Source organism: Pan troglodytes, chromosome 14 (genome assembly GCF_028858775.2).
Source record: "Pan troglodytes isolate AG18354 chromosome 14, NHGRI_mPanTro3-v2.0_pri, whole genome shotgun sequence".
NCBI lineage: Eukaryota > Metazoa > Chordata > Mammalia > Primates > Hominidae > Pan > Pan troglodytes.
Window position 1 is genome coordinate 116298341 of NC_072412.2, and position 18385 is coordinate 116316725.

At 46.3% G+C, this 18385-nt stretch overlaps 1 protein-coding gene across 11 annotated transcripts in view; it reads right to left on the reverse strand.

The window, feature by feature from the left end:
- Window positions 1-18385, reverse strand: part of CARS2 (cysteinyl-tRNA synthetase 2, mitochondrial) — a 73055-nt gene that overhangs the window by 37771 nt on the left and 16899 nt on the right. For 8 of the 11 annotated variants that reach the window (XR_010150563.1, XM_016925531.4, XM_063792320.1 and 5 more), the window contains 3 exons: window positions 9598-9669; window positions 9372-9477; window positions 4687-4770 (listed from right to left, as the gene is read on the reverse strand). Coding sequence is in view for 7 of the 11 variants with exons in the window: in XM_016925531.4 (XP_016781020.3) it covers window positions 4687-4770; window positions 9372-9477; window positions 9598-9669 (262 nt within the window). In the remaining 4 variants the exon portion in view is untranslated. The remainder of the gene's footprint in view (window positions 1-4686; window positions 4771-9371; window positions 9478-9597; window positions 9670-18385) is intronic. The other 3 variants (XM_063792321.1, XM_063792322.1, XM_063792323.1) reach the window with 1 other exon arrangement.

An 18385-nucleotide genomic window follows, 5' to 3' on the forward strand; every position in this document is an offset into this window, starting at 1 on the left:
GGCCAAGGACTGTATTTCCAGCCAAACTGACTTTGAAGTAGAAGGCAGCACACTGTCATCCACAGGCACAAATTCAGAGAATACTGTTCCCGAGAAAGGGCTCTTCCTTCAGAAACTGCTGGGGAATGAGCTTCAAAAACAACAGGGAAAAAGCGGACCTGGAGATGGTGGGAGGGGGGAAGAGTGGACAGGGCTACAGAAGGCAGCGCAGGCGGAGGCTGGGCACTCCAACATATGGACACGCGGGGCGGGGAGGAGGCACGTGCATGGGAACCTTCTAACCGTGGTCAAGCCTCGGGCAGGGCTGGTCCGTGATGGACTAAAGCAGGTGGATGCCCACTGGTCATCCGGTCACGCCCGGTGTCCTTAAAGGCTAGGACTTGCCACAGGGGAAAAGGGAACCACACATGTGAACAGACAGAGGGGTTAATGAAACCCCGTGGCCCTGAATTTGAGTATCAGTGTGACCTACGGAGCAGATGCGTTCATTACCTCAGTCTATGGGAGAGGCCAAGAAACAATGACAGACGGCAATGACAGATGGCAACAATGAGTATCCATGGTGCCCACGCTGTGTTCTCAAAACACCATTTCCCATTAAAAGTAAAATGGGAGCTGGGCGCGGTGGCTCACACCTAGAATCCCAGCACTTTGGGAGGCCGAGGCGGGCGGATCACCTGAGGTCAGGAGTTCGAGACCAGCCTGACCAATACGACGAAACCTCGTCTCTACTAAAAATACAAAAATCAGCCGGGCGTGGTGGCGGGTGCCTGTAATCCCAGCTACTGTGGAGGCTGAGGCAGGAGAATCGCTTGAGCTCGGGAGGCGGAGGTTACAGTGAGCCGAGAACGCGCCATTGCACTCCAGCCTGAACAACAAGAGTGACATTCTATCTCAAAAAAACAAAAGAAAAGAAAAGAAAGAAAGAAAGAAAGAGAAAGAAAGAAAGAGAGAGAGAGAGGGAGGGAGGGACACCGGGCGTGACCGGAGGGAGGGAGGGAGGGAGGGAAAGGGAAGAAAAGGGAAGAAAGAAAAGAGAAAAATGGGGCTTCCAGGAGAAACAGCTTATTTTAAGATGAGCCAGGAATATCTTACCATATCAGATAGACAGCCACAAAACTATCAACTACAACAGGGCTGAGTGTAAGGGACTCGGGAGTAGCTCCTACCAGCAAAAGAGGGGGCACGCTGAGGCTCAATAAGGTGACGGCAGCAATGGATTAAAACGGCATGTGCACTGAAGCCCACGAGCTCTCAGCAACGAAAGAACATGAACTGGTCACTGCCAGAGGAAAATATGGAAGCCAACTCCTTTTTCTGAAAACCTGTAAGTTAAGGAAAAGGTCCTGCCTTTCTTATACAAACTGTACCACTGAGTAACCAGATGACAGTCTGCCTGTATAAAAGTATTCCAGCAAATGGGCCAGGCACGGTGGCTCACACCGATAACCCAAGTACTTTGGGAGGCCGAGGGGGGGGTGGATCACCTGAGGTCAGGAGTTCAAGACCAGCCTGGCCAACATGGCAAAACCCCATCTCTACTAAAACTACAAAAATTAGCTGGGTGTGGTGGCATGCCCCTGTAATCCCAGCTACTCTGGAGGCTGAGGCAGGGAGAACTGCTTGAACCTGGGAGGTGGAGGTTGCAGTGAACCGAGATCATGCCACTGCACTCCAGCCTGGGCAACAGAGTGAGATTCCGTCTCAAAAAACAAACAAACAAACAAAAAAGGTATTCCAGCAAATAAAGCAGAATGGGAGTTGCACCACCATGCCACCTCTTTTTGCAGTGAAGGATCCAAGCCTAGAGCGGCCAGGGCTGCTGACACACAAAGGCAGAGCCCTTACGTGTCTCCTGGTGAGGAATACACCATTTACAAAGTAGCCTTCTCCAGAAATTTAGAACTGGATTAAGCCTCTACATTCAACTACCAGTTTGCAGAAAACACACAGGACAGAGGGAAATGTTACAGACACTCCAAAACTCAGAGCAAGCGAAATCCCACTGGGGGAACCGTGAGACACATGACGTTTCTCCCTCAAATGAGCAGCAAGGGGAAAAAGCCAGGGGAGGAACATATGGACTAAAAACAAGACACAAATATAAAACAGCTAAGGCTAAGTGTCGTGTTAAGGGACACGTGTTTGAGCAATAAACCCATTCAGAAAAATGAGGAGGTGGCCGCTGTCAGAGTTAGGGCAGTAGTTGCCCCCAGGGCAGGGCAGAGAGGCTGGCAGGCAGGGCAGGGGAGGTTAGCGGCCAGGGCGTGGGACCCGGAGGACTCAGGTGCCTTCGCTCCCTTGCCATTGTTGTCTCCTTCCACTAGGGGGTGACCGCAGGGTCTCCACTGAACACAAATTCACTGAGCTGGGCATTTTTGTTTGTTTGGTAGAGACAGCAAGGGGTCTCACTACATTGCCCAGGCTGGTCTTGAACTCCTGGCCTCAAGTGATCCTCCAACCTTGGCCTCCTAAAGTGCTGGAATTACAGGTGTGAGCCACCATGCTCAGCCAAGTTGGACATTTTTTAATGGTGTTTTCTATTGTTGTGTTATTACAACAATTTAAATTGAAAATTAAAAAGACAACACCATTGCTTTGGAAATAACATACACTAAGGCATTAAAATTTTTTTTCACCATATGTAAAAATGGTGGTTTTATTATCTTTGTTTTGTGTAATTCTATTTCCTAATTTTGTACCATTATAAATTATATAAATATGTTGCTTTTGTATAAGAAAATATTTTTTATTTTAAAAAGCACTGCTGTGAAGATGTGGAAGGACAGGGACTTATTCCTCACGGGTGGGGATGTAAAATGGTGCAGCCACTCTGGCAGAAGCTGGGCAGTTTCTGACACAGATAAGCCTCTTCCCAGAGGACCCAGCATTGTGCTCCTTGGTATTTGCCCAAATGAGCTGAAAACCTGCACGCGGATGTTTACAGCAGCTTTATTCATAATTGCCAAAACTCAGAAGCAGCGAAGATGCCCTTCAGTAGGTGAGTGCTTAAGCTGCTGTAAATTCAGACACTGGGACGTGACTCAGTGTTAAAGAGAAACGAGCTCTCAGCCATGAAAAGACACGGAGGAAAATTACTGTGTATTCCTAAGTGAGAGAAGCCATTCTGAGAAGGGTGCACAGTGTATGACTCCAACTATATGACATTCTAGAAAAGGCAAAACTAGAGACTGTAGAAAGACCAGTGATTTCCAGGGATGGGAAAGAGGGAAGGATGAGCAGACAGACCACACAGGATTTTTCAGGGCAGTGCAAGTATCCTGCGTGATGCTGGAATGGTGGAAACATGTCACTATACATTCACCCAAACCCAGAGCACACAGTGCCGAGAGTGAACCCTGATGCCAACTCTGGTCTCTGGGCAAAGCTGATGCGTCAATGGTGGGGGATGCTGACAGTGTGGGGGGCGGTGTGGAGGGTAGCAGGTAGACGGGAATTCTCTGTACCTTACTCTCAAATTTGCTGTGAAGCTAAAATGGCTCTAAAAAACAAATCTATTGAATAAATAATTTAAAAAAACCTTCCTGATGCCAGAATGTACAACTCTCAGAAACTTCTCCTCCACATGTGTAAGCAAAGCCCACACGGCCTGCTGGTGGCCACGCCTCACACATGGATGATGTGGGCGTCTGTGTTCCGGCCTGTGCGGGGAGCGGGACAGGACACCACGGCGGGGGAAGGAAAGAACCTGAGGGGTCAGTGCTATGGATGGTTAGGATTCATTGGCACAGTTTATGGCGCAGAAAGACAGTGCCTAAAACCAGAAATACCTTGAACAGTCTATGGGGTCTGTCCCTGTTATTCTTGTTTGATTCCCTTAAACAGTATCCTTTTCAAATTATTTTAAATTTAGTTCCATATACTGCGCTTACTATTTCTTCTCCATAAAAATGTTTTGACCAGTCGGGCGCGGTGGCTCATGCCTGTAATCCCAGCACTTTGGGAGGCCGAGGCGGGCGGATCACGAGGTCAGGAGATCGAGACCATCCTGGCTAACACGGTGAAGCCCCGTCTCTACTAAAAAAAAAAAAAAAAAAAAAAAAAAATTAGCCGGGCGTGGGAGCGGGCGCCTGTAGTCCCAGCTACTCGGGAGGCTGAGGCAGGAGAATGGCGTGAACCCGGGAGGCGGAGCTTGCAGTGAGCCGAGATTGCGCCACTGCACTCCAGCCTGGGCGACAGAGCGAGACTCCGTCTCAAAAAAAAAAAAAAATGTTTTGACCTAATAACTCCCTGGAACAGAATAGAGCAAGGAAGAGATTCAAACAGATTGGAAGTTTAACACATAGTAAGACACGTATGGGAATTAAATGTACGGTAACAGCAAAACACTGAAGAACGCGAAAATATGATGTACGTGTATGAGGCTTTCAGGTGCGCTGAAAACCCTGGGGAAGAAAAAGGAGATGGTGACCAGCACTGTCTCCAGGGAATGGAGCCAGGCATGCTGGGGGCGGGGGTGGACGACGCCCCACTTGCCGTTTGAACTTTATGCCTCACAAGCTGGAGCCATCCACAGAAACCACACTAAATTTAAAACACAGCTGTGACCTGGGTAAGGCCAGTGTCTGAGCAAGTGGAGGGGTCTGCGCTCCAGATCTCATCTCCCCAGAGCTGAGACCCGAGGCAGAGGTCAGGGACCCACAGGGCTGAGCCCGGCCAACCCACCTGGCTCTCCGACTGGACCAGGGACCACGCCGACCAATTTGCCATACTTGTCTCCTCTAGACTTCAGATCGAAGTAGACATTGCCTGTTTATAAAGACAATTATGAATTCATCACTTCTCAGTCTGAATATCAGCATATTGACAACCTTAACATCTAACAAGTAATTAGAATTTAAATACAGAACATAGCATTTGGCCCCATATACATATATAGTATTTATATTTTTATAGACAGGGTCTTGCTGTTGCTCAGGCTGGAGTGCAGTGGTACAATCACAGCTCACGATAGCCTTGAACTCCTGGGCTCAGGCAGTCTTCCCACCTCAACCTTCCCAGTAGGTGGGGCTACAGGAGTGACACCATGCCTGGCTTAATATATTTGTTAACCAGAATTAAAAACAATACTATAAGATAAATGCATGATTTGGACATATCATGAGTACACAGACATGAAAGTGAAAACACAAATGTAAGTTCTCTGTAAACTACTGAGACAATTATTCAATCAGAAAAAAGAAAAGTGTTATCGCTGACCTTCATTTAGATCTTGTGCCTTGTGTTACACAACAGCTAACAAAGACACTCTTTCTTTACTTTATGTTACACACCAGCTAGCAAAGACACTCTTTCTTTGCCCAGTCATCTTCTAAAACTACCTTTTTACTCAGATTGAAAACATCATCTGGCTGGGCGCAGTGGCTCACGCCTCCAATCCCAGCACTTTGGGAGTCCGACGCAGGAGGACTGTTTGAGCTGAAGAGTTCGAGACCAGCCTGGGCAACATAGTGAGACCCCATCTCTACCAAAAAAAAACACACAAAAAAATCATCTGCATATTGAAGTGTCTGTGAGGCTGAGTGCCAAGGTCCGCTTTGCAGTCTGAGGTCAGAACCTTCTCCAGAGCCTCCTGCAAGCCTGGGCTGCCCTTGCCCCTTCCACCACAAAGCCTAAGAAAGCAGAGCTGGGGAGGAGGCGCTCAGAGTGGGAGCTTTGTCAAGAACAAAGCGCTACCAACCCATACTCCAAGGCTGCCCGTCTGCAGCCGCTGTGTGTTCCAGGCCATGTGTCTCCCTAGGAAGGAGGCAGTGCTCATCCGGGCTGTGACCATGGCCATTCTCAGTACCACAGATCCGCAGCCACCATCCAGCACCCTCCAACCACACAGCAGCATGTAGCTGTCCTCAGGCCCCAGGTGTGGGTGCAACTTTTAGCCTTTACAAAGTTTGAGTCTTCACATTCTTTTTTACTAATGCAGTTACTGATTTGCATCAGTACCGTCCTTACTGCGGACACTGGTGTTGGTAAGATCAAGGAAACTTTGCAACTGGCAAACACAAGCTGCACCCAGGACCTGCCTCATGTCCTCAGCCTGGATGTCCCCCTCCTGTCCTCTGGTTCATCCCCAGCACCGAGTGCCAGCTTAGTGGTCAACCCCGAATGACCAGGAAGGACGCTGAAGGGACAGGGCAGGGTTTTCTGTTGAAATGTCACCCGGCTTTGTTTGCCCAAGCCACACTGGCCTTTCCTCCCACCAGTGACCATTGTGCTCAGAAAACCCTGCCCTGTCCCTGCAGCGTCCTCTCTGGTCATTCAGGGTTGACCATTAAGCTGGCACTCGGTGCTGGGGATGAACCAGAGGACAGGAGGGGGACATCCAGGCCCTGGGAGCTGCTTTCTATGAAGTCAGAATATAAACAGTGCTTTAAAAGCACTTCACTGGAGAGAAACCACTCCCTTAAATGGTGGAAACATTCCCCCTTCACTTTGCTTTATGTTATCAATTTGCTGAAGAAATTGTTTTTCACCAAGAGTTCAAAGATCGAATTACAACCAAGCCCTTGTGGAATTGTCACAAAGTCCAAATTACTGGGGTTTGAGTGAATGTAAGTGTATTTTGAATTAATTATATTTATACTATCATTAAATTGTTTATAATAAAACACAGTAACAAAACAACAAACAGCATTCAATCCTCAAGCCTGTGAAGACGAGAATCCCTAAAGACTCGTGAACATTTATCAGTTTATTCCTAAAATGGAAGCACAGGCCCACATATCTTATTTCAAGTTACACGACAGCAAAAAATTAATTCCTGTGTTTTCTGGTGCAAACTCTAATTCAACCACCTAAGTCCTTTAAAAAAAGTTTTTCTTGGGAGGCTGAGGCAGGAGAATTGCTTGAACCCGGGAGGCGGAGGTTGCAGTGAGCCGAGATTGCGCCACTGCACTCCAGCCTAGGCGACAGAGCAAGACTCTGTCTCAAAAAAAAAAAAAAAGTTTTTCTTTGAAACAAAATCTAAATATACCACATTAGAACAAGTAAAAAGCTACTTCCATACACAGAGCCTACTGAGCAGATCCTCAGGGCCTCACGTGCTCATCTTACGCTCCAAGTAGGACCCAGGAAGGACAGGAACGTCCAGGGCAGTGCTTCATGCTTTCTGACTCATTGCAACAAACATTCAATACCTACGTATCTTCAGCCATGGGCTGGATACTTTAAGGCGTCATTCAATAAAGCAAAAGGTTTTTATGGTCTGAGAATTTATGATCTAGATGGGGACAAAATACGAATACATTAAACAGCAAACTATGGCAGTGCAGAACTGGCTGCCAAATGGTAGAGCAGAGATATCAAGGCTGAGAAAGTAAGTTCACTTTCAACTGTGCTGGGTGAAGGACTTCATGGAGAGATGAGGCTGTGGTCAGGGTTTGCGGCCAGGATGGGTGGGATTTAGTTCAGATTTATGGCGACGCTTCATCACCAAAGCAGCAAAACAGCAAGACGCCAGCCTTGCCTGGGGGCCACCAGACAAAGATTAGCATCCGCAAACCAACGAAACCACCTGCAGTAAGCAACATGCAAATCTAAACACAGACTGCTCCACAGGAAAACTGACCTGTCAGAGTCTTGAGTCTACATGTGCTTACCCAGAAAAAATGAAAAAAAAAAAAAAAAAAAAGGAGAAAAAAAGAAAAAAGAAAGAGGAGGGGAAAAAGTGAGGAGACTAAACCAACAAATGCACACACAGCACATGCCCTGGGGACAAGTGAGTGTATTTAATACAGAGAGGACACGTGAAGCTAGCCAGAAATTCTTCATCGTCTGAGGTCTGACCATGACATCTGGACTCCTTTTATGCAGAGATGCATGTTGAAGTGTCACAGCTGATGCGACAGAACATCTGCAACTCACGCTTTTTTTTTTTTTTTTTTTTGAGACAAGGTCTCGCTCTGTCTCCCAGGCTTGTGTGCAGTGGGACAATCATGGTTCACTGCAGCCTCGAATTTCCTGGGCTCAGTCTATCCTCTCACCTTGGCCTCCTGAGTAGCTGAGACTACAGGAGCACGCCACCATGCCTAGCTAATTTTTTATATTTTATTTTTGTAGAGAAGGGGTCTCTCCATGTTACCCAGGCTGGTCCTGAACTCCTGGACTCAAGTGATCCACCTGCCTCTGCCTCCCAAAGTGCTGGGATTATAGGTATCAGCCACCATGCCCAGCCCTGCAACTCACTTTTTTATTTTTATTTTTTGAGACAGTCTTGCAATGTCACCCAGGCTAGAGTACAATGGTGTGATCTCGGCTCACTGCAAACTATGCCTCCTGGGTGCAAGCAATTCTCATGCCTCAGCCTCCAGAATAGCTGGGACCACAGGCATGCGATACCAGGCCTGGCTGATTTTTTGTCATCTTAGTAGAAATAAGGTTTTAACATGTTGCCCAGGCTGGTCTCAAATTCTTGGCCTCAAGTGATCCACCCGCCTCCACCTCCCAAAGTACTGGGATTACAGGCGTCAGCCACCACGCCTCGTCCTGCAACTTTTTTTTTTTGTGCAGGGGAGGGTGGGGGGACGGAGTCTTGCTCTGTCACCAGGCTGGAGTGCAATGGTGTGATCTCGGCTCACTGCAACCTCTGACTCCCGCGACTCACTCGTAATGGCCTGTGAAAAAACGATAGCCAAACAGACGGGGGTGACCTGGGCTGACTTTTAATAAGAAGAGAGCAGGTCTCTGGAGGTACTATGTTTGTCCCCAACTTTTTGTTAGGAAAATACCTAAACAAAGATGAAATAACACCACAATGAACACCTGTACACCTACCACCTAGATTCCATGACTGTTACCAAGACTAGCTGTCCAGACGTTCCCCTCTCCCTGTGACTGGAAAAGATTTTTAGAACTAATTCAACCATTTCGCAAAGAGACACAATATTGTAGAAAACCCCACAACAGCTTTGCTGTTGGAATCCTAGCAAGACAGAAGTAAATTTTAGTATGTTCCTGCAGCTGATAAATACATCCAGTTTCTCCAAATCCCAGTAATGTTTTAGTTTTAAGAACATAAACCGGCTGGGCACAGTGGCTCACGCCTGTAATCCCAGCACTTTGGGAGGCTGAGGCAGGTGGATCACAAGGTCAGGAGTTTGAGACCAGCTTGCCCAACATGGTGAAACCTTATCTCTACTAAAAATACCAAAACAAAAAAAATGTAGCCGGGCAAGGTGCGTGCACCTTGTAGTCCCAGCTATTCAGGAGGCTGAGATGGGAGAATCGCTTGAACCAGGGAGGCAGAAGTTGCAGTGAGCTGAGATCGCACCACTGCACTCCAGCCTGGGTGACAGAGTAAAACTCTGTCTCAAAAAAAAAAAAAAAAAAAAAAAAAAAAAGAACATAAACCCTACCTTTTGCCGTTGAATAAGCGTTCCCACGAGCAATGATTCCTTCAATGAAAGAAATTATCTGAGGAATATTTTCGGTTACCCTCAGGTACACCGTGGGTGGGAGAACCTGCAAGGAAGTGGAGACGTGACCGTGTTTCCCTTGTGAGAAGCACAGGTCAGCCAGCACCAGCTGTCATTGCTCACGCCTGTCACCCTCATGGCAGGAACAACCAGCCCCACACTTTACCTTCAGGGCTGCCATGTCCTGCTTGAAGTCTTCCTCATAAAGACTGGCGAGGGAAGCGGGGGAAATATTCATCTGCAGAAGGATTAGATGTGCACGTTAATGAGTCTGGGGCATTCGCAACAGAACCACCCAGCCACAAGAAAGCCCACGTGCACAACACGACAGCAAACGTACCCCGGCCACCTCCGGTGCCTCCGCCTCAGTTTGCCCCCACCCACTCACCAAAGCGGGGGCACTCATTTTAGGTACTGAACTTTTACTAGTAGCTTAGCTAGAAAAAAAGGCTTATTGACCTTGTCTTCTGGTTAGAGAAGAAATAATGTCACAATTTCCATTATATAGTAAAAAACAAACCAGCTGGGTGCAGCGGCTCACGCCTGTAATCCCAACACTTTGGGAGGCCAAGATGAGAGGATCGTTTGAGACCATGAGGTTGAAGCTGCGAACAGCCATGATCGTGCCACTGCAATCCCATCCTTGGCAACAGGGCGAGACACCATCTCCGAAACAAAAATAAAAATAAAGTAAAATAGAAAACAAAACATACCAAGGATCCTCCACTTTTCTAAGACAAGGGCAAAATCACCCTAGTCCAGTCTGTATGATAAGAAACTAGGTTCCTATCTTATCCCTTAATCCTCAGGAGAAAAAAAAGTAGTCAAAAATATACTAAAGAGGAGGCTGGGTGTTGTGGGTCATAGCTATAAATCCCAGCACTTTGGGAGACTAAGGCAGGTGGATGACATGAGGCCGGGAGTTTGAGACCAGCCTGGCCAACACGGTGAAACCCCGTCTCTACTTAAAATACAAAAGTTAGCCAGGCATGGTGGCGCACACCTGTAATCCCAGAGACTCAGGTGGCTGAGGCAGGAGAATCACTTGAACTCAGGAGGCGGAGGTTGCAGTCAGCCAAGAAGGTGCCACTGCACTCCAGCCTAGGCGACAGAGCAAGACTCTCTTCCAAAACAACAAAAAAAGAAAGATCAAAAAGGAACCTCTAAAGAAATATTTTGAAAGTAATTTAACACACTACAACTGGGATTTAATGGAGTACTCATTCCCTCGGGTCCCATGGCTGGGTTTCTGGAGATAGACCACCAAAACAGTCCAATCAATTCCAAATGTGGGGGCCTTGGGGGCACGCATCTGCAGCCCCTGCCACATTATCCAAGGAGGCTGAGACACAAGACTAGGTTCGCTCATGTTATTTCATAATTTCAATGAAAAACTCTACATGAACAGATGCACAAGACACTGTGAAGCTCTGGAATGGAGCCGGGCATCATAACTGCTGGTCCTGCTCAAGTGGCCTTTGGGCCTCCCAAGCACAGCACCTGCCACCTGCTAGTCTCCCTGAGCTGCTCCACGCAGCCTCGGGAACCAAGTCTCCCCATTTCACAGGTGAAGGAATTACCACTCTAGAATACTGAGAAACTTTCTCAAGCGCAACGCCACACGTGGGGCCAGGTCCCAACCATGTGACCCTGAGACCCAGGGCTCTGAATGGCATAGTCAACCCAGAAAGCCCCACCAAAGAATACCCACTGAAGAAAGCAAGCTGGTGAACTATGCGTTGCTACCCAGGTGTTGTTTAAGCTTTGGGGTCTTGGGCAAATCAATAATCAAACCTCCTGGCCTTCAGTTACTTTACAGCATGGAGATACTCTACCTAGTAATCCCTTAGACTGCTAGAAGAACCACTGTGTATATACGGGCAGGACAGCTTTGTAAAAGAAAACATTACATAAATATCACATTAAAGAGAGAAAATACACAGCACCTAGCACATAGCTGGTACTCCAATACACTTCAGCCCCTCTCCTGCGGTACAGTTTTGTGGCAAAGCAGACCTTTACAACAATAAATCAGTTAATGTATGTCTATCCAGGGGACAAAAGACCAAAGGAAAAAACCCAAAAGTACTGTGTCTTCTTGCCGCTTCAGACTCCCCCAGAAGTCTCAAATTCCATGCAATTTTGGGCCTAAAGATCAGTGGGGTGGCTGGGCGCGGTGGCTCACGCCTGTAATCCTCACACTTTGGGAGGCCGAGGTGGGCAGATCATGAGGTCAGGAGATCGAGACCATCCTGGCTAACATGGTGAAACCCCCTTGCTACTGAAAATACAAAAAATCAGCTGAGCGTGGTGGCAGGCGCCTGTAATCCCAGCTACTCGGGAGGCTGAGGCAGGAGAATCGCTTGAACCCAGGAACTGGAGGTTGCAGTGAGCCAACACTGCCCCACTGCACTCTAGACTGGGCGACAGAGCGAGATCCTGTCTCAAAAAAATAAAAAATAAAATAATAAAGATCAGCAGGTTGCTTAATCTATATTTTTCTGCAGAGGTAATTTATTGCCAGGAGAAGTCAAATGGCATGAAGGGGTGCCCAGACTTGGCTTTCCTCCCAGAAGGAAAATACAGTGACAAGTTTTCCCACAAGCATGAACGTGGTTATATATATACATTTGCGTCTTTTTCTTGGAATCCCCAAATGCAGCCCATTCCACACTCTGCTCTGTGCTGCTAGCTTCTCTCCCTCGCAGCACACAGAATCCTGGGGGTCCGTCATGCTGGACACACTGAGCTGCCTCGCTCCTTTCAAGGTGGCCTCTACTCCCCCTTCCAGATGTGTCGCTACGTGCTTACCCGGTCCTGTCCCGATACACATCCCATCCTCACCACTACAAACACAACTGTGCACAGGTCACTTTGCAGCAGCCCAAGTGTGCCTGTGAGCTACACTCGTAGGCGGGAGACAGAGGGCACAGGCTCATGGACTTGGCCGCTCCTGCAAGCTGCCTTCCAGGAAAGCTGTGCCAGCTACACCCGACCAGCAACACCTGGAGGTGTCTGTCTTCCTCTGCCCTCACCTGCAGGGTCAGCCAACTTTCACATGGTGTCAGTGTGACAGCTGACAAGTGCTTTGCTCTTTAAGCTTTTACCTCTTTTGAGTAAATCTGAACATCTCGCATGTTTAGGAACTATCCGCATTAAATGACCTGTAGTTATCCACGCCTGTGTTTCTATTGAGTGGTATAGGTCTTTTTCTTATTGGATGTTAGGAATTCTTTTCTTTTTTTTCTTTTGAGACAGAGTTTTGTTCTTGTTGTCCACGCTGGAGTACAATGGCGCAATCTCAGCTCACTGCAACCTCCACCTCCCGGGCTCAAGCGATGCTGCTGTCTCAGCCTCCCAAGTAGCTGGGACTACAGGCACACGCCACCACGCATGGCTAATTTTTGTATTTTTAGTAAAGATGGGGTTTTTCCTTGTTGGCCAGGCTGGTCTCGAACTCCTGACCTCAGGTGATCCACCTTCCTCGGCCTCCTGAAGTGCTGGGATTACAGATGTGAGTCACCGTGCCAGGCCGGAAGTATTTTTATATTAAAGAAATTAACCTTTTATCGCTGATATAATTTCCATTTTTCCACAGTTTTTCAACTTTATGGTTGTTTCATGAAATGTAAAAACTGTCATTTTTATACTTAGCAATCTTTCATATTTCTGAATCTTTTCTCATAAATGGCTTCTGGATTTGGAAACAAAATTACAAAGCCTCCCCAATATGAGGCTATCAAATTTGCCTTGGGGTCTCTTTTATATTTAAATCTCTGACCTGCCTTGAATGCGGCTATGAAGGCTTTATCTACCTCTGGCTTATGTTTTTCTCCAGATGACCCCTAGCTGCCAACACTCTATGGAATAATCTACCTCCCGCCCCCACTGATTTGAAATGCCATCTTTTATCATAAAACAAACTCCCATTAATTATCAGGGCTGTTTCTGGACTTTTTGGTGTATTCCATCATCTGTTTATGCGTGCTTTGTACAGGTGTTTAATTTCTGCAGGCTTTAAAGCCACAGATAACAGATCAGCAGATGCTTGGACACCAGAGGGTTAGGGGGTGCAGGGAGGAATCCCGAGGGGCACAGACACAGGGGTGAGGGATGCATCCACAGGGGCATCCCTAGGTCAACATTTGGCAAGCTGCACCTTCCTGAATAATACATGCAATCTATTGTAGGTCAATCCTACCACATAAAGCTGTGCAGAAAAAAAAAAAAAAAATATATATATATATATATATATATACATACACACACACATATATATACATATATACATATATATACACACACATATACATATATATACACATATATACATATATATACACACACACATATATATACATATATATGAGAAAACAAAAACCTTCTATAGCTTTTAAAATGTTTTCATATTTGGTGGCCGGGCGCAGTGGCTCACACCTGTAATCCCAGCACTTTGGGAGGCCAAGGTGGGTGGATCACCTGAGGCCGGGAGTTCAAGACTAGCCTGGCCAACATGGAGAAACCCCGTCTCTACTAAAAATACAAAAAATTAGATGGGCATGGTGGCACATGTCTGTAATCCTGGCTACTCAGGAGGCTGAGGCAGGAGAATCGCCTGAACCCTGGAGGCGGAGGTTGCGGTGAGCTGAGATTGTGCCATTGCACTCCAGCCTGGACATCAAGAGCAAAACTCTGTCTCAAAAAAAAAAATTAATAAATAAAAGTTTTCATATTTGATAGGGCTAGTCCCTCTCAATATTCGTCTTTTATAGACTTTTCCTATTCTTCCTTTTTTTTTTTTTTTGCTGTTCTATATGAACTTTAGAATTAATTTATCTAGACCGGCCTGAGCAACCTGGCAAAACCCTGTCTCTACAAAAAATACAAAACAATTAGCCAGGCGTGGTGGCATATACCTGTAGTCCCAACTACTTGGGAGGCTGAGGCAGGAGGATCACTTAAGCCTGGGAGATGGAGGCTGCAATGTCCAAGATTGTGCCACCACACTCCAGCTTGGGCAACAGCGTGAAACTCTGTCTCAAAAAAGGAATTAATTGGCTGGGCGCGGTGGCTCACATCTGTAATGCCAGCACTTTGGGAGGACGAGGTGGGCAGATCATGAGGTCAGGAGTTCGAGACCAGCCTGACCAACATGGTGAAACCCCATCTCTATTAAAAATACAAAAATTAGCTGGGTGTGGTGGTGGGCACCTGTAATCCCAGCCATTTGGGAGGCTGAGGCAGGAGAATCGCTTGAACTCGGGAGGCGGAGGTTGCAGTGGGCAGAGATTGCACCATTGCACTCCAGCCTGGGCGACAGAGTGAGACTCTGTCTCCAAAAAAAAAAAAAAAAAAAAAAAAGAATTAATTTATCTAGTTCAGAAAGAGACAACATATAAACACACAAGCACACACACTTTAAAGGCTCATCAGGTAGAATACACCCCAAACACCCAATACTCCCTTCTCTGCACGTGGCTGCACCAGCACCAACGGCCCAGTCCTAGAGGACATGGCTCACAAATGCTACAACGACAAGGAGTTGTAAGTGGAATACCCACCTACTGCTGCTGGTGCTGGGGAGAGAAAACTTACATTCTTTTTTTTTGAGGCAGTCTCGCTCTGTCGCCCAGGCTGGAGTGCAGCGGCGCAATCTCGGCTCACTGTAAGCTCTGCCACCCAGGTTCACGCCATTCTCCTGCCTCAGCCTCCCGAGTAGCTGGGACTGCAGGTGCCCGCCACCACGCCCGGCTAATTTTTCGTATTTTTAGTAGAGACGGGGTTTCACCGTGTTAGCCAGAATGGTCTCGATCTCCTGACCTCGTGATCCACCTGCCTCGGCCTCCCAAAGTGCTGGGATTACAGGCGTGAGCCACCGCGCCCGGCTGGAAACTCATATTCTAAAAGTCAAACTGCTTGCTACATTTAACCTGAAACATATGATCATTCCTCATACCGGGGTAGTGCTGCTTTCTCACTGCCATAAAACAAATAGACGAGGTAGAAAGGCGCTAAAATGGGGTCCTAGTCCTATTTCGGATTCTCTCAGGTAGCTCTAACGATCGTAAATCATTTGAAGTTAGCTATCTCTCCAGGACAGGAGCCCGCTGGCTGGCCCCTGCGTCCAGCCCTTCCTCAACATTTCACCTTCTTCCAGAAAGCCAGGGTGATGCAGGCCAGTGTCCCGGCACACAAAAAGAGAAACTTTGGCTTGAATTACTTGGAGACATATATAATAATTTTTCGGTTTTTTTGTTTTGTTTTTTGTTTTTTGAGATGTAGTTTTGCTCTTGTTGCCCAGGCTGGAGTGCAATGGTGCGATCTCAGCTCACCGCAACCTCTGCCTCCCAGGTTTAAGTGATTTTCTTGCCTCAGCTCCCGAGTAGCTGGGATTACAGGCATGCACCACCATGCCCAGCTAATTCTGTATTTTTAGTAGAGACAAGGTTTCTCCACGGTGGTTAGGCTGGTCTCAAACTCCTGACCTCAGGTGATCCTCCCACCTCGGCCTCCCAAAGTGCTGGGATTACAGGCGTGAGCCACCGTGCCTGGCTTAATGATTTTTCTTAATATAAAATGTTACTGGCTGGCCGTGGTAGCTCACGCCTGTAATCCCAGCACTTGGGAGGCTGAGGCAGCTGGATCACCTGAGGTCAGGAGTTTGAGACCAGCCTGGCCAATATGGTGAAACCCCATCTCTATTAAAAATACAAAAATTAGCTGGGAATAGTGGTGTAGGCCTGTAGTCCCAGGTACTCGGGAGGCTGAGGCAGGAAAATCGCTTGAGCCTGGGAGGTGGAGGTTGCGGTGGGCTGAGATCCCACCATTGCACTCCAGCCTGGATGACAAAGTGAGACCCTGTCTCAAAACAAAAACAAAACAAAATGTTACTATGTGAATATATCCTACCTCTTTTAATTCTTACCCCAGATTTGTTGAAAACCTGTGCTTTTCATCTCTGACAACCTATAAAATGGTGCCAAAAATTAAAGTCAAGGGAGTGACTCAGAAAAGTGTATTATTATAATTTAAAATATTTTAAAAACAAGTCTTGGAGCAGATGGCATGAAAGATATTGTTATCATTTTAAAAGCTTGCATGAGAAGAAACCCAATGTCCAACGGTGGAAGAATATGGGTAAAGAAAACGCAGCACAGTCGGCTCTCTGTATCCTAGGGTTCTGCATCTGTGGGTTCAATCGATCTCATATAGAAAATATTAAGAAATAATGCCAGGCACAGTGACTCATGCCTGTAATCCCAGCACTTTGCGAGGCCAAGGCAGGAGGGTTGCTTGAGCCCAGGAATTAGAGACCAGCCTGAGCAACTTAGAAGGCCCTGTCTCTTCAAAAAATACAAAAATTAACTGGGCATGGTGGCACATGCCTGTGGTCCCCGCTACTCTGGAGGCTGAAGTGGGAGGATCCCTGAGCCTGGGAGGGTGAGGCTGTAGTGAGCCGTGATTATGCCACTGCACCCCAGCCTGGGTAACAGAGTGAGACCCTATCTTAAAGCTAAATAAATAATAAAAAATAATACAAATTTTTAAAAAATATAGTACAACTATTTATAGAGCATTTACATTGTATTAGTTATTAAAAGTAATCTAGATATGATTTAAAGTATATGGGAAGATGTGCATAGATTAAGTGCAAATATATTTTATATCAGGGACTCGAGCATCCAAGGATTTTGGTATGTGGGGAAGGGGTCCTGGAACCAAAACAAAAGCATATATATTCAGAAGATAGACAGCAAGGAGAGTGTACATGCAATGTGACATTATTCAGCCATAAAAAGGAAGGAACTTCCGGCACAGGCTGCAGGTGGATGAACCTTGAGGAATTATGCACCATTTAATGCTGTAAATGTACTTAATGCCACTGAATTGCACATTTAAAAATGTTTAAAATCGTAAATTTTATATTATAAAAAAGGTAAAGAAGAAAAATAAAAGTTTTAATTTTACCTTCAAAAAAGTTTACATTGGATAAAAAGAATTACCTTTTTTTTTTTTAATTATACTTTAAGTTCTGGGACACATGTACAGAAAGTGCAGGTTTGTTACATAGGTGTACACGTGCCATGGTGGTTTGCTGCACCCATCAACCCGTCATCTACATTAGGTATTTCTCCTAATACTATCCCTCCCCTAGCCCCCCAACCCCCGACAGGCGCCGGGTGTGTGATGTTCCCCTCCCTGTGTCCATGTGCTCTCATTGTTCAACTCCCACTTATGAGTGAACACCATGCGGTGTTCGGTTTTCTGTTCCTGTGTTAGTTTGCTGAGAATGATGGTTTCCAGCTTCACCCGTGTCCCTGCAGAAGACATGAACCCATCCTTTTCTATGGCTGCACAGTATTCCATGTGCCACATTTTCTTCATCCAGTCTATCACTGATGGGCATCTGGGTTGGTTCCAAGTCTTTGCTATTGTGGACAGTGCTGCAATAAACATACGTGTGTATGTGTCTTTATAGTAGAATGATTTATAATCCTTTGGGTATACCCAGTAATGGGATTGCTGGGTTAAATGGTATTTCTGGTTCTAGATCCTTGAGGAATCACAACACTGTCTTCCACAATGGTTGAACTAATTTACACTCCCACCAACAGTGTAAAAGCGTTCCTATTTCTCCACATCCTCGCCAGCATCTGTTGTTTCCTGACTTTTTAATGATCGCCATTCTAACTGGCATGAGATGTTATCTCACTGTGGTTTTGATTTGCATTTCTTAAAGAATTACCTTTTCACTAAATACTAAAAAACAGATGTTTTCATAACTATGGGTTTCAGATACACGTTTTATTACATTGAAGTCAGACATTATTTTGAGGAAAGAAACTATTCAATACCATCTTAGGATCTTGCTGTGTACCAAGTATGGAAATTCTCTGGTTCAAAAATTAACTACTCTCTACAGTTAGAATGTTTAACCAATTCTACCAAGTTTT